This window comes from Harmonia axyridis, chromosome 4, assembly GCF_914767665.1.
Source record: "Harmonia axyridis chromosome 4, icHarAxyr1.1, whole genome shotgun sequence".
Classification (NCBI taxonomy): Eukaryota; Metazoa; Arthropoda; class Insecta; order Coleoptera; family Coccinellidae; genus Harmonia; species Harmonia axyridis.
Genome location: NC_059504.1, coordinates 49,240,508 through 49,265,229, shown reverse-complemented (window position 1 = coordinate 49,265,229; position 24,722 = coordinate 49,240,508). Strand labels below are relative to the sequence as shown.

Genomic DNA, 24,722 nt, shown 5'->3' with positions numbered 1-24,722 from the left:
TTCAACTATATATTTTCCCTTCAAACGGATTTTTCTCCGGCATTATTAATATAACTCATGCGTAAATAAATGAAGTGTAATAATAAATTATGCTATGACAAAATTTCCGTTTTCCACTACGATGGACGACTAAACAAATTAACGAAGAAATTAATCCACAAACAAAATTTCCAATAAAAATATATCTCATAGAACCCCCCTTTAAAATGTTCGTCGGAGTATATGTTTTCGATGTAAACGTTAAAATCGTCATCACCAAAAAGGTGTAAAATTGCACCAACGTAAGTACACCACCCCGTATATCCGATAAATTATTTATTAACTAAAATTTCTTTTCGGTAATATCAACTATGCACTCCTCTCAACGCTTCAATTCGATACTACCGAAAACCGAACGACCCTGTATATCCCTATAAATATATTTAACGAAATCCTCTATCTGCTAAATTTCGAAAACTTTCAATTATTATATTTCAATTTTTCTCAAACAAACAGAAAATCACTAAAGTATCTCATCGATAGACCCGATGCGATATTTTTTTTAACATGTGCATAAGGAAAAAAAAATTATAAACAAGCCACGATGGGACAACATTTACAAATAATAATCAGATCTTAGTCTCAAAGTCTACAGATCAGTTTGCTATTTTTCGATTTTTCCGGTGTTATACCAAATTTCCTAGTTTTCTAATTTTTCGCAAGTTTATTTCTCAATTACCTTTTGTTTCCACTTTCGAGTGTTGAAGAGTGTGTGGCTATAAATTTTTCCACGGCTTTTATTCCGCCTGCAATGTATGTATCAAATAAGCTATTTTTCGATCGGATCATGACGCAATTGCGTTTCTCTGAAAACTTATTAGGTTTTATCAAAAATAACAACAATTATTATGCAACAATAGAAATCTCATTCGAATTTCCTCTGCACGGTTAAATCGAATAAAAGACTATTTTAACAATCATGAACATTCAATCCAACGTTTAAAGAAAATAACCCCCATTTATTGCAAAGCACTTTGAACAATTTCATTATGCGATTAGTTTATACTTTTCTATTATTCCTATTCGATATTAATCGAATATTGTTAACTACATTCGTGTAATTTTAATATATTCATGAAATGTACTCTCTCTCTCTCTCTCTCTTTCTCTCTAGAGTTTTCACGATTCATCTCGATTTTAATGTTAATTATCTAATAATAAGTATAATACATTTTTCCTTAAATTCTCGTCATTTTTCACGTTTCACTATTATTAACAGATTACTATTCTCGTTATATATTGAAAAAAATTACATATTATCATGAATCAACCAAAAGATATCTAATTGATGAAAATAATAATGTTATATTTACCATTTCAATTTAAGATGCACAATAGTAGTTTACCTAACGATAAGCAATAATATTATAAATAACATTTAAGAACAAACTTTACGATTGTGTCTTCGATTTTAGTCGATATATTAATATCTTATACCTGTTTTTATATTCGACTTCTTATTCATCACAATCTGACAAATAATTCGCTACATTCTTTTCACCTAATAATAATAATAATAGTGATGTTAACAATAATAAAACGATAATTTCCAAATGTGTTGATAAATGTAGAAAGAATAATTTCGAAAGTCGCATTATTTCGTCCTCAATCGAATTGTATGCGATATTTCAGTTTTCATTTGGTTGAAATTTGCAATGTGTCACACGATGTATGGCAAAATTTCTCAGTTAATAATTTCTTTTTCTTTTTAGGGTACTTCACGAAAAGCTTATTCTGACACATTTTGTTTTATATTTTTTAGTGCCAGCGTCTGAGAGCCATCTCCGTTGAGTTAATTGCAGAGTGTGTGTGTTATTGACATTTAAATTCTATCAACTTTTTAGTGATAGTGCATCGTCGATTGACAGGTTCACGATGTCCGACCCGTTGACGTTGAAAGAACTGGAGGATGTCCGCTATCGCATGGACGTCGATTCATATTTGGTATTGAGCGAGTAAGTATTATAATTTTACGTATATTATTTCTTATTTTCACTTTTTGTTGTTGTTGTTCTTATATTTTGTGACAAATTTTGGAAACATTTTCAACAATTTTCTTATAATTCAATAATATTATTATTAATATGTTATATAAAAACAAATATATACTGAATAACCAATTGAAGCTTTTATCTGAAATGAAAATTATTCATTCAACATTAAAAATTCAAATTATTTCTTCAATTTCAATTATTTCTGTCTATTTGACATATAATGAGTAACTTCAATACATATTAATCGACAGTCTCCTCACATTAATAGTTTCAGATATACAGGGCAATGATGTTCATATCATGAATGGAATTTGACAATTTGATCTTCACTACAGGGTGATACATTATTCACAGAAAGAGAAAGACTATAAAATTTTTCTTCTCGGATTCTGATTTACTAGTACATTTATTGACTACTAGGAAAATTATCGAAGTAAAAGAAAATTATAGCCTGTTGATTTTATATGTCTGTCTGTCTGTTTGTTCGCTTTCCACGAAACCACGCCCACTTTTCCTGAAATTTTCAACTTTCAATTTCCTAGCTATATGATTGTCTGTATGTCTGTCTGTCTGTATGTTTGTCTGCTTTTTCGTTAATCGTCACTTATTTTCTCTTCATATTTCAGATCCCTGGTCGCTTTCAACCTGACTGACACAACACGCATCAGATACGATGCCACAACGAAACCCTGTTATAATTATAAGGTATTAACAATGTTAAAGGATAATTACGGTTTCAAATACCACCGTGAGTTCCACCTTGGAGGCTCAGGCAATCACAATACTTTCGTAATCGCATTGCACGAGTCGACCTCAATACCGGTCGGTATCAAACAATATTTTATTAAGAAAGTGCTGCAAGCCGGCCTGGACGCGCTGGGCCCAGAAACGAAGACCCAAACGCACGGCATACCGCAAGGTATATGCTGCGACGGGACGCAGTCGCTGAAATTATTTGCTGAAGACGCACCCACCGTTTGGCGACGAGTCGACGCCTTCGTCCGGGATAAACGGACGTTGGCGAACGACATCGTCGAAAGCGGTGAGGAAGCGATGCACCGGAATTATAATCCGGATTTTAAATTTTACAAGGTATGCTTCATGTATTACCGATGTAAGCACGGCATCTTAGCCGAACCGGAAAGCGTAGGCGAAACCTTACAATCGATAATATCATCGAACAACACGACGTCGATTCTTCTTGTTCAATTGCACTTTGGAACGGTACTGTACCACCCAACCCTACCTCTCTTTTTACATTTCCCTACGGCCCTTCGGAAATTATCGAAAGCTAAGGAAAAAACCTTCTACAGATGTCACGACATACAAAACGGCGGTTACATCACGTGTAAATCGCCTTTCGCCGAAGATCGATACGAAAACATCAGTTATCTCCAATCCTACGATCCGACATACCACATGATCAGACCGCATAGAAAAGCCAATATGACGTTATATACCATATTCGGTGAATATCGCAATTGCAGTAAGTTCGTCAAGGGGAAGACGGAATTTATGAAAAACTTCATTAAATGCCAGGATCACAGACTGCTACAAGTTGGTGACGGTCTAAAATTGCGAATAGAATTCGTGGCAAATTTCGACGGGTTCGAAGAGGCCCTGGCCTCACTAACGCCGCAATCGCATTTTTTGACCTCGATCAAAGATCATTTTTGTGTCGTTCGTAACGGCGACGACGGCGTATCGGAGAATGAAGAGTGCACCTTAGGCACTTTCCGTGGTGATTGGCGACACCACGTAGAGAGCACAGGCGTCAAATACCTCGGGAACCTGATCGCCGCCATGGCGTCTTGGAAGCAATCACCAACTCGCGACGCCGTCAGACGCATGTACGACGCAGAAATCAAACTGAAGTACTTCAATGACGGAACGACGAGACTTATAGACTACGGACGATTACGTAAACTTCTAGGCCGCCAAAGTCTCACTTACATAGAGGAGTTCGACGACGACGACGACGCCGCCAACAACAACAACAACGACGACGACGACGACGAAGACAACAACAACGACGACAATGACGACAACAACGAAGACGACATCGAAGACATCATCGACGACGAAGACGACGACGATAACGACGACAACGATAACAGCAACAACGATAACGATACCAACAACAACGAACAACGTGGCTTACTCAAATATATCTGTACGGACGAGGACAGCAACCATATTTTATCTATGAGTTTCAGATTTCAAGATATTAAGATATTCTATTCCACCATAACGATGGTGTGGTACCGCAAGTACTTACAGATATATTTGCGTGCGGCCGACAAATACGACTATATCACTCGACCCCACCTAGTACTGATGAAAGCCATCGCCCACATGTCTTACCTACAATACGGACCGCATACTAATGCGTGGACACGACCGACAACTAAAGACTTTGGCACCACTCACGTACTCCACGCTTTACGTCGACGACGGTCCTCTAGTGGCCTTCGTTGGCGAATAATCGGCAGACTCGATCCTCGGCAAGTGGTGTCGGCGATCGAGACGCCGAATCACAATAGCATTTCCCTTTTTCTATCAGCCACCAAAAGCCACCCACAATACCGACAAGACCTTCTACGCACCTACATATACAATAACGTAAACTACTTTCCAGCATATCCCATCACAAAGTCACTTCGCGGAATGATCTGAATATAAATGATATATTTAATTTTCAATTATTTCTATATTTCGTTTCTAATCTATATTTGGTTTTCTAATAATTCCGTATTTAGTTTTCTAATAATTCTATATTTAGTTTCCTAATAATTCTATATTTTATTTTTCAATAATTCTATATTTCGTTTTCCAATAATTCTATATTTCGTTTTTTAATAATTCTATATTTCGTTTTTTAATAATTCTATATTTCGTTTTCTAATAATTCCATATTTAGTTTTCTAATTCTATGTTCAGTTTTCTAAAAATTCTTTTTTTGGTTTTCTAATAATTCTATATTTCGTTTTCTAATAATTCTATATTTTGTTTTTCAATAATTCTATATTTAGTTTTCTAATGATTCTATATTTAGTTTTCTTATAGTTCTATATTTAGTTTTCTTATAATTCCATATTTCGTTTTCTAATGATTCTATATTTAGTTTTTCAATAATTCTATATTTAGTTTTTCAATAATTCTATATTTAGTTTTCAAATAATTCTATATTTAGTTTTCAAATAATTCTATATTTAGTTTTCTAATAATTCTATATTTCGTTTTCTAATAATTCCATATTTAGTTTCCTAATTCTATGTTCAGTTTTCTGAAAATTCTTCAATTGGTTTTCTAATAATTTTATATTTCTTTTTTTAATAATTCTATATTTGGTTTCTAATAATTCTATATTTGGTTTCTAATAATTCTATATTTCCTTTTCTGATAATTGTAAATTTCATTTTTTAATAATTGTATATTTCATTTTCCAATAATTTGATATTTCATTTTCAATTAATTGTTAATTCAATTTCCATTTAATAATTGATTTTTATTTTCGATTCTTTCTCAATCTATTTTGTTTCAATTTTTCCTCAGTGTTAGATTAAAATTGTGTACCAATTTTAAATCGATATATTTATTGAGGTCGGGTAAATAAAACAAAACCCAAGACAGGAAGATTGCGAAGGATCGAAAAGTGTAGTGATAAGGAGTCGACAACGTTGAAAGACGTTCCAAATCGACTGTTATAGGTTAGGTTATAGGTTGGGAACATTTCTTTATTTTATTATATTTTACGTATAATGCAATTTGAAATATTATGTCGGTATACAAACTTGAAGTATTGTTCAGAAAACAGAGATTTCATCTTAAAGTCTTTTCACATAATAACAAAAAAAGCAATATTAGTTTCCTACCTACGGCAATTTTACAAGTGTGATTTGAGTTTATTTAACAAACTTGAAGTATTGCTCAGAAAACAGAGATTTCATCTTAAAGTCTATTCACATAATAACAAAAAACGCAATATTAGTTTCCTTCCTACGGCAATTTCACAAGTGTGATTTGAGTTTATTTAACAACTTCTATATTCCATCGAATCAAATAGGCACTATAAATTGTAAGAAATATTCTTGGATATCTTAAGATATTGTTTTATTAACATATTTTTGTATTTTATGTTTCAGAATAAAAATTTGTGGACTACTCTTTTAATTTGGGGTATGTGACAATACTTTCAGTTTCATACAAATGTCTGTTATTTTTCTAATATTCGAAAATCAAAGTTTCTCTTATTGTAATAAAGACTTGAAAGAAACCATTCATAACCTTCAACTTTCTTTCAAGATGATAAAATAAGGAAGTTCTTATGAAGGTGGTTTATTCCCAAGGAACTACCAATAATTGATCTCTCATAGCAGTTCAGAATCTGTTTAAAACTGTGACAACATAATTTTTCAATCCACAGCTCACTGAGCTAGTTTCCAAGTTGTCGACAACATTGAAATTTGAATAGAACAAAAAAGTGAGTGAACTAAATGTTAAAACTGATAACATCTATATTTCTGATTTCTGTGGTTTGGTGAGATAGCAAAATAAAAAGTCATCCTGATACTGATCTTGGAAGAAGAAAAATATGTGCCGCCAGTGAGTAGAACCATACTAGTAAATTCAATTGCATGTACTTTGAAATGAACTACATCTACTTGCAGTAACTTCCAGCAGCTAGATTCAGACTGCTGACGAGAATGGGTACAAGAAAATAAAATTTGTTGCTTGCATAACAATCATCGTATCAGATATTGTAGAAAGAAAAAAGTTGCAACAAAGATGGTTGTAATAAATTCCATTGAGACTTACTAAATCAGAATATTCCCGGCAGCACCAATTTCTGACACAGAAAAAATGAGATATGCAAAAAAAAGAGAAAAGAAAGTTTTATTGCGCATAGATCCTATAATTTTTAAAAAGCCTAAAAACGAAGTTCCCACATCTGCTTTATTATGAAAGGTCCATTATAAACATATAAAGAGTTAACCTAATTTTTGGGAACTACAGGTTCAACTGATCCTCTGTTAATGAAGAGAATGATTCACACCACTATCAAAGGACAAAATGTTAATCATGAATTTCTTGTGACAGCAAAGGTAATTATGGAACAATATTTTATTGAGCACTATTTAGACAGTGATCGTTCTGTGGATTAGGTATTAGATTTGATAACTAGGGTCCAAGAGGTTCACAAGAGAGATGGTCTCCATATAATATATGGGACCATAAAAAAAGAAGATATTGATATTGAGCAAAGTAGAACCAAGGAATTTGAGGAAATTTTAAAAGAGAAAGCAACAACTACTAAAGAAAAATGTTGATAATCAATTGATAGTCAATTTGTTACCCTCTTGGGTTTCTTTGCCACTATGCTATCAGAGCAAGATTTTTTTTAAGACATTTGGAAAATGAGTTTTGAATTAAATGAAGAATTAGAACTTTTAGTAAATGAAGAATGACTCAAATGGTTGCAACACTTGAAAAATACTAACAGTGAGAAAATTCCTGTTCCAGAGCCTACTAATTCAACTAATAAAAAATTGCTACACTCTGTTTCTATTTGATAAATTATTTCACCTGTATGAATGTGACCTTTAATTTCTTCGGATTCTTCGCAGTAATGTAGGAAAGCTTTCCACAATTTTTCGCAGCCATTTCCATCTCACATTTTGCTATTGTATCCTTTTCTTTAGAGTCTTTTTCCAACAGTCCAGCCATGTCTTGAGATAAACTTTGAACTTGTTCTTCATTGTGAATTATTCCAAGCTTGACTATAATTTTCACATATTTACCTGAAGACAAAAGTTGAATCAATTATTTGCTATGTACCCTCATATGAATAAATAGTATCTTGAGATATAAGGATAGATAAGTTTCTATATTTCGAATAAATCACACAAATACCCTTAATTTAAATGAATTAGGGTTTTATGTAATATTGACTACCCTCAATGTGTTGCGTCAATGGCCATAGTTTGAGTGTTCTTGCCAAACTTAATCATGACACAAATCATGAGTGAGATGTCATATTTTATTTGATCTAGTTTTAAACTATCGACATTTGTATCGATTTATAAGTCTCGAATTCAGGGACTTATAATTAGGGGCTATCTTTGGAGATGATATCCAAATTCAAACAAACATGTATCGATGTAGTTTTAATAACTGTAACGGAAGAAGTATTTACAATATTGAACAATTAATTACTATAACAAAAACTACAAACCTGAATCGATACAAATGTCGATATTTTGAAACTATATTAAATAAAATATGACATCTCACTCATGACTTGTGTTATGATTATGTTTGGCAAGAATACTCAAACTTACATTCATTATTTTCCTTGAAAATTAATTCATACTTGAGATTGCCTCAGAAGAACTTGTATAAGAAAAATCACCAAATGGAGACATTCCAACAATCCTTCTAATCAACTCCTATACCAGACTACAGAAGTAGAGCCAATTTCTCTACCACTATGAATGGTAGAGACTATGCAGAATAGTTTTTTTCATGATGTTTTCAATTCTGTTCCTGTGGAAATAACATGCAGTGGAAATATTGAAAAAATGAGACATGACCTCAAGGAATTTCTTGAACTTAATTAATTTCTTTATATATAATTACATAATATGAACCCTTACTAAATAAATAGATCCTTTCCTTCAATCCCATAAGAACTACATATTACAATGTATCTAATTGCAGATTCAGCATTTCATCTTTATGAATAGCCCTTTGTTTCACTTGTTATTGAATTGTTATTCACCTAGGAATTTAGATAAGAAAATCTATAAAGGGGACTGAATCTGTGTACTCATTAAGAATTGATTGGTCATTCTTTAAGAATTGATTGTGAACTCACTAAGAACTGTTGTATTCAAAATAAATCGTTTTGTTTTTAAAAACGAGGTTTTCCACCACAAAAACATAATTGGCGACGAGTTGATGGGATTGTGCCGTTCCTATTAAAGAAGAAAATTTGGTGACATTGATTGTGCAATTCTTTCCTGCCAGAAGAAGAAGTTCCTGCAGTGATCCAAGAATCCAACTCAATCAACATCGATCTTCCCAGGACGTCGGTTTCAACCGTTCAGCACAACCGAACAGAGAGTAGAAAACCACCCAGAAGCCCTGATCACCTGAGTAGCGCCCCGTGACGACTTCACAGAATACAATTTGGTGAGCAAAATCCTTTCCAATCCTTTCTTCCCAGTTTACTTATTCTGGACAAAAAGAGTCATCCTTTTTAATAGTTTTGTGTGTAAAACTGTATCATAGTTTTTCCTAGGTTTCTTTAAAAAACCGACATAAGAGTTTTCCCTAGGTTACTCATTTAAAAAACCGATTACTATATTTTATTTTATTGTATTAATAATTAATCAAGATTACGTCAGTAAAGCATTTTAAAGGTAAAAAAGAGCGTAAAGAAAATAAAAATATGGCTCAAGAAAGAATAGATTTAACATTGCCAGAAAAATTTGGAATGTTATTACCTAGATTTTCAGGAAAAGAAAATGAGTTGCATTCGTTCTTACGTAGCGCAGAACAATTTTTATTCATGTTTGCAAATGAAGCCCAAATAATTAAAGATTATTGTTTCGCAGTTGTAAAATCGAAACTTACTGATCGTGCATTAGCAGAGGTATCTACTTCTGATATACCTAACAATTGGGACGTTCTTAAACGATTCTTAAATACGAAATTCGGAGATCAAATAAATTTAGATGTATTAATTCATCAATTGCAATTTTTAGCAAAGAAGCCACATGAAGACATGTTGAATTTCATTGATAAAATAATATCGTTGAAAATTCGAATTAATTATAGAATAGATTCAGATCCTATGCCTGATCCAGAGAAATTAATTTATAAATCGAATATTTTAAAAATATGTAAAACAGTATTGATATCGAATTCCCCAATGGAATTACGAACTTATTTGATTACTAACAATGCATTTAACTTTGATAATACCGTAAACGCTGTAAAAGATTATTTATGTAATATGGCTCAGTATGAATTATTAGACAGAAGTCGAAATAAAAATCCTATACATAAAAATGTATCGAGAAATAATTATTCCGATCATCGCAATAATACAAACAAATACAATCATTTTTCAAATAATAATTACCGAACGCAGCATTATGAAACGCAGCATAGATTCCCTTCGAGACCGATACAATTTACGCAACGTCAAATAAATACTCATTATCCTACGCAACGTGAAACGTTTGGTGTTCCAAGTACGTCGAGAAATCAAAACGTTTTTAAACCGAATCCAAATCAAAGAATAACTACCCCACCTGAAAGAATGTCAGTACAGACACGAGTTTATCCGCAAAAAAGACCTAATTATTCGACCCAATATCAAAATAATCCCCAGAGAAAATTCTATAATAATAATGATCGAAGCCCTGAATTTCTCGTAGAAGAATTAACTCAAATAGGATCAAATCCTAATAATGAATCCTTTGATAGATTTTATAATAAAAATCATAATAGAGATTTTCATTCGAAACCTTCGACTTCCAAACAAAATTTTCGAGACCCTACTTTAGAAAACGAATTGACATAAAGCATACGCTAGATAATACAAATCAAAATCCTATTGAAGTACCAGTAAACCTTAGTCATTTAGAAACTAAAAAGAAAGATTTATCACAAAAACCGAAACTGCGTATTGCAAGTAATTTTAGAAAATTAAATGAAAAAACTATTGACATTAATCATCCAAACCCGGAAATAAACAGTCAATTGTCGAAACCTATAGAAATAAATAATATTGAAAACGTAACTTTCGAATGCGATATAACTAATGATACGAATAATAGCGAAACCAATGAAATTGAAAATAATAAAGTCACGGAAGAAAAATCAGATAAACCCTCTGAATTATTAAATACTATTGAACAAAAAGATGATAATGTTTTGATTCATAAATCGATAGAAGATGTAAATGATCATAATTATACGGATATTTCCAGTGATCCAAAACGAAAATACTTAAGGACAAAAATAAATAAAGAATATTCGAATGATATGAATTCCCATAAAATTCCCCATGATATTTGTCGAAAAAGCAAATTTAAACGACCTCCCATACAATTTCAATCAAGTTACGTAGGTCACGAACCGTTCAATTACTCCTATTGTAATACGAATCCAACTGTTATCAAAGCACCGATTATTCGCAACCTTGATCCTATATTCAGAAGAAAGCAAGTATGCAATTCACAATTTTTCTCAACTAATAAAGAATGTGCTTACCCATTAAGTAGAATAGTTATGGAAGATGACCTAACTTACGAAAATTTTATAAAGGCGCAAGAAAATAACGATATAAAAGATTCACCGAACATTAAAGAAAAGGAAGGAAATTTATTCAATTCTCAAAAGAATTTTGCCCTAGCACATTGTGTATCACAAGATTTTAAAATGAATAAAGGAATAGCGTTAGAATTTAAAAATAAATATGGTGGAATAGGAAAACTGAAGAATCAAAATAAATTAGTTGGCGAAGTTGCCACAATCCGAGAAGATAATAGGAATATTTATTATTTAATTACTAAAAAATGTCATTATGAAAAACCTGAATATGAAACAGTTTTTCAGTCACTTTTAAATCTTAGAAAAATATGCGATATTAATGACGATAGATTTTTAGCTTTACCACGAATTGCATGTGGATTAGATCGACTAGAATTATTTATTATTATTATTAAACAAAATTACAGAGTTGAGGTACATTAAACCTATAAACTCTAACTGAAAATTATCCATAATACAACTGTAGAGAAAGAGAAAAAAATGGTCAATTATTTTAAAAATGTTAAAATATATCTTTGGTGAATCCAATATAAACGTGATTATTTACCATTTACCAACACATACAAATGAGAATTTAATTGAGTGTAATGGAATAGATGATGATCTTATTTCAATTGCAAATCAGATAACAGACGAAGAGTTAGATGAATGCTTAAATCTTTTAAACTCCGCAGACGAAAATAGTGAACAAGATGAAAATATAATTGACTTTGAAACTCAAAATGTTATTATTCATGACGATATAACTATTCATAGCAATATTGAAAATCCAATTTTCGAAATACCTTATACAGAAAGAAGTATTAACTCATCTAATTTACAAATAATATTCAAAACTGCATCTAATTATAATGTTATAAAAATTAAACTATTCGGAGAAAAACTCAGATTTATTGTTTCCATAAATTCAATTGAAAGCGATTTATATAAATTTATTAAAGAATATATTAGACCAAAAAGTTCCTATACATTATTTTTTAAATCACCAGAATTAGAAAAACCGCTTATACGAATTTTGCAAGAGAAATTCGACTATAAGAGTTTTGATTTAAAAATTTCAAGAATTCTGTTAGAAGACGATAAAAATAAACATATTTATCATAAAAAAATATTGAAACAACGAAAAAAATAAGTTTTAAATTTTATTTGCAGATTCAAAAATGGACCAAACAAATGGTATACTACTTACTCTAATAATGATAATCCTATGGACAAAAATAAGTATCATAATAAACGCACTCGAAATCATTCCCTTAGAAAATAATATATTACCCGTTTTATTAGGAAAAGCCTATGTTACGAATAAGAATCTACAATTGATTTATCACATTGATTTAAATAGGATAGAGGAAATAATTTTCAAATATCAAAAGGAAATTGAAAATCTGAAAGACCAAAAATTAGGTTTTGCTCAGACAGCAAATTATAAATATTTACAACATTCAAATGATATAAACTTTAAAGCCCTTGAAGAGATTCTTAATAAGAGTATTAAAACTAAAAGAGGATTAGTTAATCTTGGTGGTAAAATTTCAAAAATATTATTCGGAACGTTAGATTCAGACGATGAAGAATTATATCGAAACTATTTTAATAGCATACAGAAAAATGAGAAAACGCTCATGAAAAATCAGAAGCAAATAGCTACTGTTGTAAACGATCTGAAAAATAAGTATATCACTAAATTCAAAAATATGAATGAAAATCTGAAACTATTACAAATTGTTCCAGAGTTACGTGAGGTAGAGCAAATGCATCTCATGACATTTGAAATTAAAGATATTAAAAATACCCTTGATGAAATTCAAACAGCAATAAGTTTTGCAAGATTACACCTTTTACACGAATCTATTTTACCTTATGCTAAATTTGTCGAGTTAATCAAGAATGTCACAATAATACCTGTTCATCACCTTAAAGATTATTATCAATTATGTCATACTAAGATTATTTTTCAAAACAAAATATTACTCTTTTTGATTTCAATTCCCACTGTTTATCAGAAAGGCTATGATCTATACAAGTTTTACTTCCTACCTCAGAATAATTTAACCATTTCCCATACCAATCCCTATATGCTCTCTCAAGAAGAATTATTGGAATGGTCAACTTCAACAAATAATTGTCATCCCGTGGAAGAAGATTTCTTATGTGATCAAGAATCATTAAATAAACCCCCAGAATGTCTCAGGAACATATTGAAAAATCATACAGAAAATTGTCCTAGAATTAAAACTACTTCACATTCAGACATCAAATTGTTAGAAGATGGAAGTATTCTATCGATAGACAACGTGAAAGTTCAAGAGAAATGCCCTCAACAAATTAAATATTATTTTACTCCTTCGATGGCACTCCTCCATTCAAAATGTGAAATAAGCAACCTACAGAAAGAGATTTTCCCTCTAACCACCATAAATGAAGAAAAATACATTATTCTACCCAAGCAGACCCATTTTATGAAGAATAATTCCAAAGAAGAAAATATCGAGAATGAAGATATTCCGGACATCGTCTTAGAAGACTTAGACCAGTGGAATCTTCAACCCATAGGAATAACTTTCACATTTATTTTAATAATATTTATAATAATAATTATTATTGCTTTTGTTTTTAGATATTTCAAAAGAAATGTATTTTTAAAAGCTACACCTCAGCCAGGTGATACCTTTTTCCAAGAAGGGGAGGAATTACATAATATGAACCCTTACTAAATAAATAGATCCTTTCCTTCAATCCCATAAGAACTACATATTACAATGTATCTAATTGCAGATTCAGCATTTCATCTTTATGAATAGCCCTTTGTTTCACTTGTTATTGAATTGTTATTCACCTAGGAATTTAGATAAGAAAATCTATAAAGGGGACTGAATCTGTGTACTCATTAAGAATTGATTGGTCATTCTTTAAGAATTGATTGTGAACTCACTAAGAACTGTTGTATTCAAAATAAATCGTTTTGTTTTTAAAAACGAGGTTTTCCACCACAAAAACATAATTATATGGGGAATTAATGTTTTTTTTTTTACAAGACTGATTTGAATTATATTTAAGAAATATTGTTGTTTATGAGAGATATCATGTAAATGTAGGCTGTGATACCAGCTTTTTGCTGTTTAAGAGTCAGGAATAAATATATAAAATAACATCATTCATCAAACAAAAATTAGCAAATTAGTATTGTAATATGAAAATGTCCACAACTATGAAACTAAATTCAACTATATTTCATTCTGTTCTTAAAACAACCTCTTTACAATTCAAGAACAAATTTATGTCTAATCTGAAATCTGTAAAAAATGAAATCTACTACTTGATACAAAATAATACAAGTCTTTACTATGGAAACACCTCAAATAATTAGAAATGATAAGAGTGAAAAAAGAAGTTTGTTGAAAAATTTTGTTGTGAATGTAATTACCAGATATCACACCCTACTTTAAATTTGGATATAAAATTGTTAACTGTAATGGCTTTTTGCTCAAGGGAAATCAAACATGTATTCCTTCCATAATGAGATCAGAGGTTGTGAGTTAACTAGTTACACTGATGACTTAGAGTTATAGAGGTAATTTTTGAGTGTCTTCGCTTATAAAAGTAAAAATGGTAAAACATATCCGTAAAATCATTTCCAGTTATGCATGGATATTTTTCAGCTCAAACAGGTTTTTCCAAGGGGATTGAAAATAATTCCAGTTATCGAGGATTTCGAGTTAACGAGAGGCCACTGTATGTGAAAACAAATAGTGAATAGAGTTCTTTATTGCAGAATTTTCCCCAAGTATTGAGTTTCCAATAAAAAAGAAATGATACCATCCAGCAATCCAATGGAATATGTCAAGGAATCTTAGATATTCTTCCTCATTACGATAGTAGATTGAAACCTTCAGTAGTTGTTTATAAAAATCATAATACACCAATGATAAGGTCTAGTCAAAAACAAAAATGTTATATGATGAAAAAAGTTCCTGGCTAATAGCAATACCTTCAGATAGTCGGGTGAGAATTCAGAAAAAGAGAGGGGATCGTTCATATTTATAACATTGAAACGAAATATGGTTCACATCTATTGAGAAATCTATAGATTCATCGAAATTCTACCAGACGAGGATGGGAATTCAGACTTATATAACACTTATATTGAATAGAGTTTCAATACTCACCAAATGATCAGAAAATGAATATTTGTGCAGTAGCCTTCTTTTGATCTGATTGCATCCAGACTTATCTTCTGTATAGTGCAAGACCATCGTATGTTTTTTTTGTTTTTATAATATCCCATATCAGATTCCTATGACAAATACTACACCAGATGGTAACATCCAACGAAAATCAGATCCATAAAGTTCATGGTTACCTGAGGAAAAATATATAATTAAAACCAGTTGCGAGTTCGGTTGACGTAAGTAAAAACATGATGGAACATGTCCAGTTAGGTTAAAGTGAATGGTTCTACAACTACAAAAATTTGATTTCAAACTTTTTACAAAACTGACAAGGGCCTGTTTATCTTGTGCTGTATGTCATAATGTTGATGAGTATAATTTAAAAATGAATAAGATGTATGTGTAATAACAATTGTGAAATTACTTTCGAAAAATACTTATTAAAAGAAAAAGATGCTGACCTTAAATTGTTGATAAATTTTGTTGCGAAGAACTGTTATTGCATGAAATTCCAAATAAAACAAACAAAACTGACTTTGAAATTATTACTTAATAATGATGAAAAGAGAATTGAATTAGTTTTACTGATGGAATGTGATATATGATGTTTGCTCATAGTAGATTATTATACTGAAAGGGTGGAATTAATTCACTTAGATGTTAATGCTGGTTCCGATACAGTGATAAGTTGTCTTAAATATCTGTTTGCAAAATGGGGAATAAAAAATTTTAAATTAAATTTTACGAGTATGTTTACGGTAGACTGTTTGTTGTTGAAACAGATCACAGACCATTATTAGTAATTTTTAAAAAACCGCTAGCAGCATATCCAGTTAGGTTGCGGAGAATAGTTTCAAACTTGTTTACAAACTGGCAAGCATCTGTGTATATCCAATGATTTATCACATGCTGTCTGTCATAATGGTGTAAGTAAAAATTTGAAAATGAATGAGATGCATGTGTAATTAAAAACAATTGTGAAAATACTAATCAATCAACCAGATATTATTAAACCTAAGATGCATAGAAACCTGGTGTGTCTACTGATACCTGTAAAACTTTCATACATATCAGGAGATTTTTCAGATTTATACCTACTTGATTTCGAGGGATCGCTTCTGTTGCAGATGAACAATAATATTTTATATTCTATGCTTGTAACAATCTTCTATACTCTGTCATTATATTCCATTCATTTGATTGAAAATTCGATAGAAACTGAAATGTAATTTATTGTGAAAGTTTGTAAAGTCTAGAATCAGTATATCATTTTCAAAAGGCGCCAGGCAGACAGCGGGAATTCGAAAATTTTTGAAGAGCGCCACCTTACAGAACTCTGGCGAAGTAGAACACCAAAGCAACAGGTGGATATCTCAGAAAGTCTGAAACAAAATCGAATCTTTACACACACCAGGGATTCTATGCATCTTAATTAAACCCTATTTTAAATTTGAAATTGATGTTGAGTAATGACTCATTCTTTTTATTTATTTATTTCTGACCCCTGAACAAATATTCCATTGCTTGTATCAAGGCCTAAATTCTTTATGGAAATCAAATAGGCTTTCCTTTCAATATAAGATCAGAAGTAATTCAAAAAAATTATTATGGTCATTTTGGAATCATGAAGTTCAAAAATAGAGCAAGACAATATTTTTGGACTAATATGTGTGATGAAATAGCGAATAGAGTACTTTCTTGTGATGGATTTGTCTCAATTATAGTTTCCATTAGAAAAAAAAGAACTAATATTGCATGAAATTACAAATATTTCTTGGAATGAGATAGGATATGATAATTTGTATTTAGGATCCATATATATGTAGTTTATAAAACTGAGTGATTATATATGAGTGAGTGAAATTAATTTGCTTAGATGTTGATGCACATCTGATACAGAGTTAGGTTGTCTTAAAGATCTGTTGCGAGATGGTGAATACCTGAGATATTGGCCCCTGATGGAGGTCCTCTTCAGTTCAGGAAAATTTAAAAATTTTTCTGAATATCAGGTTCAAGGTACCCTCAATCGAATCGGATGGTGGAAAAAACAAAACTGACTTTGAAATTATTACTTAATAATGATGAAAAGAGAATTGAATTAGTTTTACTGATGGATACAAATACATAGTTAGAAAATGGTTTTTACCAACCCAGTTGATGGAATCAGAGATTATTATGATAGACAACTAAAACCATTAGTAGTTGAATCTAAAAATTATAATACACAAATGAAAAGGTCTAGACAAAAACGTTATTATGATGAAAAAGTCACTTTTTGAAAACATTACCTCCAGAAAGTCAAGTATGATTTCTAGAAAAATTTTAAGATCTTAATTCAGAGATCAAAAGATCATGTAAAATTATAACGAAAGATGGTTCAACTCAATCAATTAAGATATCATTGTTTCATAGAAATTCTACCAGATGAGAATGGAAATTCAGACATGTGTAACACTAACATTGAATAAAGAGTTTTAATACTCACCACATGGGTGTAAAATAAATAATTGTTGATATTTAACATTTACCTCCTCAGGTTTGACCAGACTTATTCTCTGTATATTGCAAGACCTATCTAGGTAATTTTTTTGTAATATCCCATCACATTCCTCCATCCAATTATAACACCCGATAATAACATCCATCGAAGTATGTTCAGTTACCTAAGGAAAAATATATAATTAAATTCTACTCAAATTATACAAGAATAGGTAGAGCCTTTTCATGCTTATTTTCAGATAATGCAACTACATCTTATGAAAATTATATGAGGAAAGTAGATCAATTTGAACAGAATATTGACTTAAATCATAATTCACTGGACATAGAAATGTCAGTCTCCTTGAGTTTAAATAAATACGTAGGGTTAAGAACAAATGGTAAATTTGGTCGTAGTTTCCGAAAGGCTAACAGCCATAACGATCCAGATTCAATAATAACGAATAAATATCTGGAGACCCCAGAAATGTAAAAAGGTATATGAGTGATGTTATTTGCAATGATGACATTAGTGGTTTATCTTATAGCGTATTCGACTGGCTGCACCAGTGAGAATTAATTCGAGCTGATTATGTCATTTAGTACTACAAAAATTCGAATCCTTTTAAAATTTGGCATGAGCATTCAATTATTCATAAACTTAGAAACCAAAATCAAGACTAGTCCGACATTAGAAAATGGACGCCATTATCTTATGTCACATGATATGAATTCCCCAATAAAATTGTTTCAAGACAGGGTCACTTGTTGAAAACATTACCTCCAGAAAGTCAAGTATGATTTCTAGAAAAATTTTAAGATCTTAATTCAGAGATCAAAAGATCATGAAAAATTATAACGAAAGATGGTTCAACTCAATCAATTAAGATATCATTGTTTCATAGAAATTCTACCAGATGAGAATGGAAATTCAGACATGTGTAACACTAACATTGAATAAAGAGTTTTAATACTCACCACATGGGTGTAAAATAAATAATTGTTGATATTTAACATTTACCTCCTCAGGTTTGACCAGACTTATTCTCTGTTTATTGCAAGACCTATCTAGGTAATTTTTTTGTAATATCCCATCACATTCCTTCATCCAATTATAACACCAGATAATAACATCCATCGAAGTATGTTGAGTTACCTAAGGAAAAATATATAATTAAATTCTACTCAAATTATGCAAGAATAGATAGAGCCTTTTCATGCTTATTTTCAGATAATGCAACTACATCTTATGAAAATTATATGAGGAAAGTAGATCAATTTGAACAGAATATCGACTTAAATCATAATTCACTGAATATCTCCTTGAGTTTAAATAAATACGTAGGGTTAAGAACGAATGGTAAATTTGGTCGTAGTTTCCGAAAGGCTAACACAGCCATAACGATCCAGATTCAATAATAACGAATAAATATCTGGAGACCCCAGAAATGTAAAGAGGTATATGAGTGATGTTTTTTACAATGATGGCATGGCATGAGCATTCAATTATTGATAAACTTAGAAACCAAAATCAAGACTAGTCCGACATTAGAAAATGGACGCCATTATCTTATGTCACATGATATGAATTCCCCAATAAAATTGTTTCAAGACAGGGTTGTCTTGTTGCTTTATTGAAAACGCCCTAGATTAATAAATAACTGCTTATAATAATCATATTTGAATGGTCCTATCCAACTTTCGAGTTGATTTTATTTCCAATAGAGTCAATGAAATCAAAATCAACTCAGAAGTTGGAAAGGATCTTATAATTATTGTCCGTATTGTATTATGAATTGTTACAACCTATTACGCAGCACTTACTACGCGAATTTCATGCAAAAAATGGTACGTCAAATTTATAAAACAGTATTTACAATATTTAAAATGAATTCTGAAAATACACCATTCACTGCATGAAATTCGCGAACAAAATACTGTGTATAACAAAACAGAATACTATCAAATTTATTTCGTACATACCTTCCATAATATCGTTTCTGATGGTCAACAATAGACTTTTCCACCATTTGCTCTCCATTTTCATATTTAAAACAAGTATATACAAAACCATGGTAGATAACTAGTCACGCCGACGCCATTGTTATGTCAATGTCACATGATATGAATTCCCCCAATGAAATCGTTCCAAGACATAGTGACCACATGACATTGTAGCTTTGTTGTAAATCCCCTAGATGTTACCAAATATTCCCCTAAAACCATAGACTTAATATCCATGGACCGAGTGTCACGTGATTTTTCAGAAGCTCGTAGAGGAGAAAGACCTAGAGAGAGAAGAATATATGATTTCTCTTGATTCGAACAGAGATGCTACTGATGGAAATCTGTAAAGAACCTAAAAGCAATAAAATAGGTGATTTATTACTCTGAGATGGTCAAATGTCAAAATCATCTGATTGAAAGATATAAAGACATGATATTTATTTATACGTTTTATGAACTGAATAGAATGAAATTTACATACTTTTTTATATTTATCATTTCGATTTGCCTAATTCAATGATGGAATAAAATATGGCATATATTTGGATGAACTTCTACCATGTGAATCAGGAAAATTGAGAAATTTTAGACCATACTTCTTTCTGACATTGTGGGGACAGAACAGGATTTAAAGTAACAATGAGTTGGACTCGTTGATATCTCAAGGAAATATAATATACATATAAATAATTGCTTATAGGAATCAGCAATACTCTTATTGGCTATAGGTGAAGATAAGTAATATTCGATTCAATCATCTTTTGAATTGGTAATATTTCTTTTACTTCAGGTAGAAAAATTATGCTACAGAAAATTTTTATTAGATAAAAGAGAACATTCATTCATCCATGATTATCGAAATACCATTAGGATTGAGCATTGGGGTTCTATACTATTCCATTCTCCAACTCATGATCTATTTCACCTTTCAATCTATTTCGAATAGAATCAAATTTAATAGATTAAAGCAGCCATAAAAAATTTACCTCCATAATATTTGCCTATTATTATTATTATTTGTAGAAATTCTAAATTTGCCATAACTGCATAGATGATATTGAGGCTTCTTTACCTGAAAGGAAAGAAATAAATTTCGCTAGATAAAAAAATATTATCGGCTGAAAAAGAAAGCTGTGGGTAAGATATGGACTTGGGGTATCTTAAAGCACCATGATACTATGATTTAATAAATGACAAATTGAAAATAAATACTACTAAATTCTAATGTAATATGAAAAACTCAACATGATATTATCTTCTCTTGAAAATATTGTTTTTATTCATGATGGGAAAAAATGATATATTGCTGGAGATTCTTCAACTGACGCAGTTTTCCAGTTAGTCCCTTCGTTTTCATAAACTGTTTCGGACTTCCTTGACCTCATCAGCGTGAGACGGTCATTGAATGAATGACACTCACGGACAGTTTATGCAAACTGCCGAACATTTCATCTTATTTCATAAACAGTCATTCAGAGTATTAATTTTTTTCTTGTACTTGCAAATCATGGTAGCAAATTTTTTATTGGTTTTCCTCAGTTTAGAAATGGCAGATTGAGAAATATTCCAATATTTGTGTCGCTTAGCAGGGTTTTCAAGATCAGCTTCTACAAAATCTTTCATGTATACAGGTACTGATCTTTTTCTGAAAACAACAAGAAAGTTATATAGTAGTATAGGGCCTGTTTTTATGAAAACTTCTGATATACAAAACATGCATACAAAGTTTCCTATTCACCTTTTTCTGATATTACTACCATGTTCCATTGTTTTTATGGGTGGTAGGGATTCTGAATTCAGTTGATTTCCTTCCTGGGATGATGGAACGTTAGTGTCTGAGGATTCTTCCTTTTTTAAAACTTTTTACTTTGACAGATAGTTTTTAAAGTTAAATTTAGATGGAACAGCATTTTTCTTTAACTCTTTTTCCTTGCATATTCGTTAGATAATCATTTTCCTGAAAATGATTGCTGCATATCCTTGAATATTGAGTAGGAACAAAATTGGCTCTTCTCAAAGCCAATATCCATTCATTTCTCAATGTGCCTGGATTCGGAAAACTGTAAATTCGAATGTTTTTCATCAGTTTTCGTTGCTTTAAAGGGATGATAAAACTTACGAGTGTAATGTTATATTCTCCCCTTTCTTTCTTTTAACTGTGCAGTTATATGCTGAGCAACTTTGAGGCATGATGGATGTTCTCAAAAGAACAAAAAATTTGAAAGTCTTTCTTTCCCAACAAAATAAATTTAGTAGCAAAATTCCACTAAAAAAAGTCCCTTCTTCTCACTAGATTCTCTCAAAATAAAAGTACACTGCCTTCGTAAGTAGCAAAATTTGTAGAGCTAGTATTCACAATTCTTTGCTTTAAATTCAAATTTGAAATAACGATTTAACGTTCAACTCTTCGAGTTGAAAGAGATGTATATTGTTCTCTTTCTCTAGGGCAATAAATCAAGAGAGTTGACAGACTTCCATCCGATGTTCCATCTCATTCGTTCTCTCGACTTCTCTCTCTAACGCGACGTCCATGGATATTAGGTCTATGCCTAAAACCGACATTTCTCATAAACATGTTTTTATTAGGAACAAGCTGATAAAAATTGTAATTAAATTCGAGTTGATTTTGATTTCAATACAGTTATTGAAAACAAAATCAACTCAGAAGTTGAAAAGGATCATAAAATTATTGTCTCTATTGTAATTTGAATTGTTGCAACTCACTATTCAGCATATAATTCGCTAATTTCGTACAGTAAATCGTACGTCAATATTGTAAATCAGTATTCACAATATTGTAAATGAATTATAAAAGTACGGACGTACCATTTACAACATGAAATTCGCGAACTAAATGCTGTGTAGTTCATTTCATATTATAATACAGAATATCCTATAAAATTTTCATTTACATACCTTCCAGTATCGTTTCCACTGGTCATCAATAGTCTTTTCCGCTATTTGCTCTCTATTTTTATAAGTAAACAAAACCACACAACACAAAATAGAAAATAGACCTAATAGAGAGTTATTGCAACACACAAATAAGCGATCTTTTATTACAGGATCTCTTATTTTGACATGTACGCATGCGCATTGAGTCAGATATTAAGGATTGTCTAAATCTAAAATACAGGCCTCCCTTACTTTATTTAAATACAGGCGACCAACTTTTATTTAAGGATCCTTTATTTTGACAGATATCTGTTTATGCCGAATATTTGCCGTCGTTATTCAGCAAGAACTAACCTATAAATATTTGTAGCTGTTTAGGTAAACAAAGTGAACTTTTCGAGAAATTTGCATTTTATTTCTTGATTTTGGGCATCTGTGGGAACCATTTGATTCGAGGAAAAAAATGTGCTCTCAATAACGAATTTTTCAAGAACTTATACGATTCTCAACAAAACATCATATTTAATTTGATCCTACTAAAAGAATTAAAAATAATACTGATAAATCCTGAATTTTATTAGAAATAAGAATTTACCTATATGTATAATGTAGTATTGTTGCAGAATCCTACTGCATACTGAAAATCATTCTTTTATATTGAATATGAGTAATTTATTCTGTAATATGGACACACCAATGGGATTGTTTTGAAAGAAAAATAATAAACTTGTTACCTAAGTACTTTTTTATATATTGGATCAACATAGCATAAAAAAAGCAAATCACAATGCAGAACCTAATTAATTATCAATAATGTTATTATAAAATTATACGTTAAGTACACTTATTTCAAAATTATTGTGGGAAAATACATAACATAATTCTGTTAAACAAAATAATCTTCCAATACTGGTGGTTTTACATGAAAAGAAATACTTGATTGACTTCCATTCAAACAAGTACATAAAGTACTTGTATAGTATAGTTCCATCGATAAAACCCCAGTAGTTTGGTACAGCTCCTCCCATATAACGAATTGGTAGACTAAAAATGAATTAAGGTAATATAATATATAATTTAAGTTCAATTCAGGTAATAGCTCACCTATAACTAGAGCTGATAACTATTTCTATAAAGCCACTTATGTGCATTCAAATTATCTTAGAAGTGCCCATGATTTTCCACAATGAAGTTTGCAGTTATAAAAATAAAAACTTCGATAATGATTGCGAGACTTGTAGTAAAAGTTTTCCATGTCAACTAGTCGATTTGTTTGAATTGGTTTTGATATATTTTCTACACCAACTGTATCTATTATGAAAAATCAATTCCTCAATAATGTTCCCAGCTAAAATTGCTAACGCTATTTGTTCTTTCATTTTCGATTTTGAGCTTTTACCAAATGAATTATTTTATTTATCAGAATACAAACTAAAGGTGACAAAATATAAATATGTCAAATTTAAAGATCTGTCACTTTACTGACTTTCGTTAAAAGCACCTTGCAATAGTTCACTTTTAACGTCCACGATAGAGGATCCTTTATTACAGGATCCTTTAATAAAAGATCGCTTATTTGTGCGTTGCAATAACTCTCTAATATGCTATGATGGAAATAGTCACGCCGATGCCATTTTTGTATCTATGTCTTCTTGTCAGTTGTCATATCCCAATATCCCCCAATGAAATCGTTCCTTTTAATGAGACAGTGTTGCTTATAGTCTAAGATCCCGATATAAAACGACCTTCACCGAGATGCTTATTTGATAAAACGTATTTTATATTCAATTTAACA

The 24,722-nt window shown here is 31.0% G+C and overlaps 1 protein-coding gene and 3 long non-coding RNA genes across 5 annotated transcripts; 3 read left to right on the top strand and 1 right to left on the bottom strand.

Moving 5' to 3' along the window:
* The first annotated feature begins 588 nt into the window (after positions 1–588).
* LOC123678735 lies at positions 589–4,709 on the top strand. The gene is made up of 3 exons (XM_045615894.1): positions 589–792; positions 1,802–1,994; positions 2,660–4,709. Exons 2-3 carry the CDS (start codon positions 1,915–1,917, stop codon positions 4,707–4,709), a joined length of 2,130 nt encoding a protein of 709 aa, XP_045471850.1. The 5' UTR covers positions 589–792; positions 1,802–1,914.
* Positions 4,710–5,609: 900 nt separating this feature from the next.
* Positions 5,610–8,658, bottom strand: LOC123677793. Of its 2 annotated transcripts, none has more exons than XR_006747135.1 (2): positions 8,375–8,658; positions 5,610–7,834 (listed from the first exon to the last, which is right to left on the bottom strand). It is a non-coding gene; the product is annotated as an uncharacterized LOC123677793 (long non-coding RNA). The 2 variants fall into 2 exon arrangements; XR_006747136.1 differs by having other exon boundaries at positions 8,407–8,658.
* A 6,102-nt stretch (positions 8,659–14,760) lies between these two features.
* Positions 14,761–15,200, top strand: LOC123677795. Its single transcript, XR_006747137.1, has 2 exons — positions 14,761–14,949; positions 15,038–15,200. It is a non-coding gene; the product is annotated as an uncharacterized LOC123677795 (long non-coding RNA).
* A 5,497-nt stretch (positions 15,201–20,697) lies between these two features.
* Positions 20,698–22,581, top strand: LOC123677796. Its single transcript, XR_006747138.1, has 2 exons — positions 20,698–20,760; positions 22,478–22,581. It is a non-coding gene; the product is annotated as an uncharacterized LOC123677796 (long non-coding RNA).
* Positions 22,582–24,722: the final 2,141 nt, after the last annotated feature.

Coding starts and splice junctions, on each gene's coding strand:
- LOC123678735 (XM_045615894.1), top strand. CDS start 1,915: ATGTCCGACCCGTTGACGTTGAAAGAACTGGAGGATGTCCGCTATCGC. Junction 1,995..2,659: donor TCATATTTGGTATTGAGCGA/GTAAGTATTATA, acceptor TTCATATTTCAG/ATCCCTGGTCGCTTTCAACC.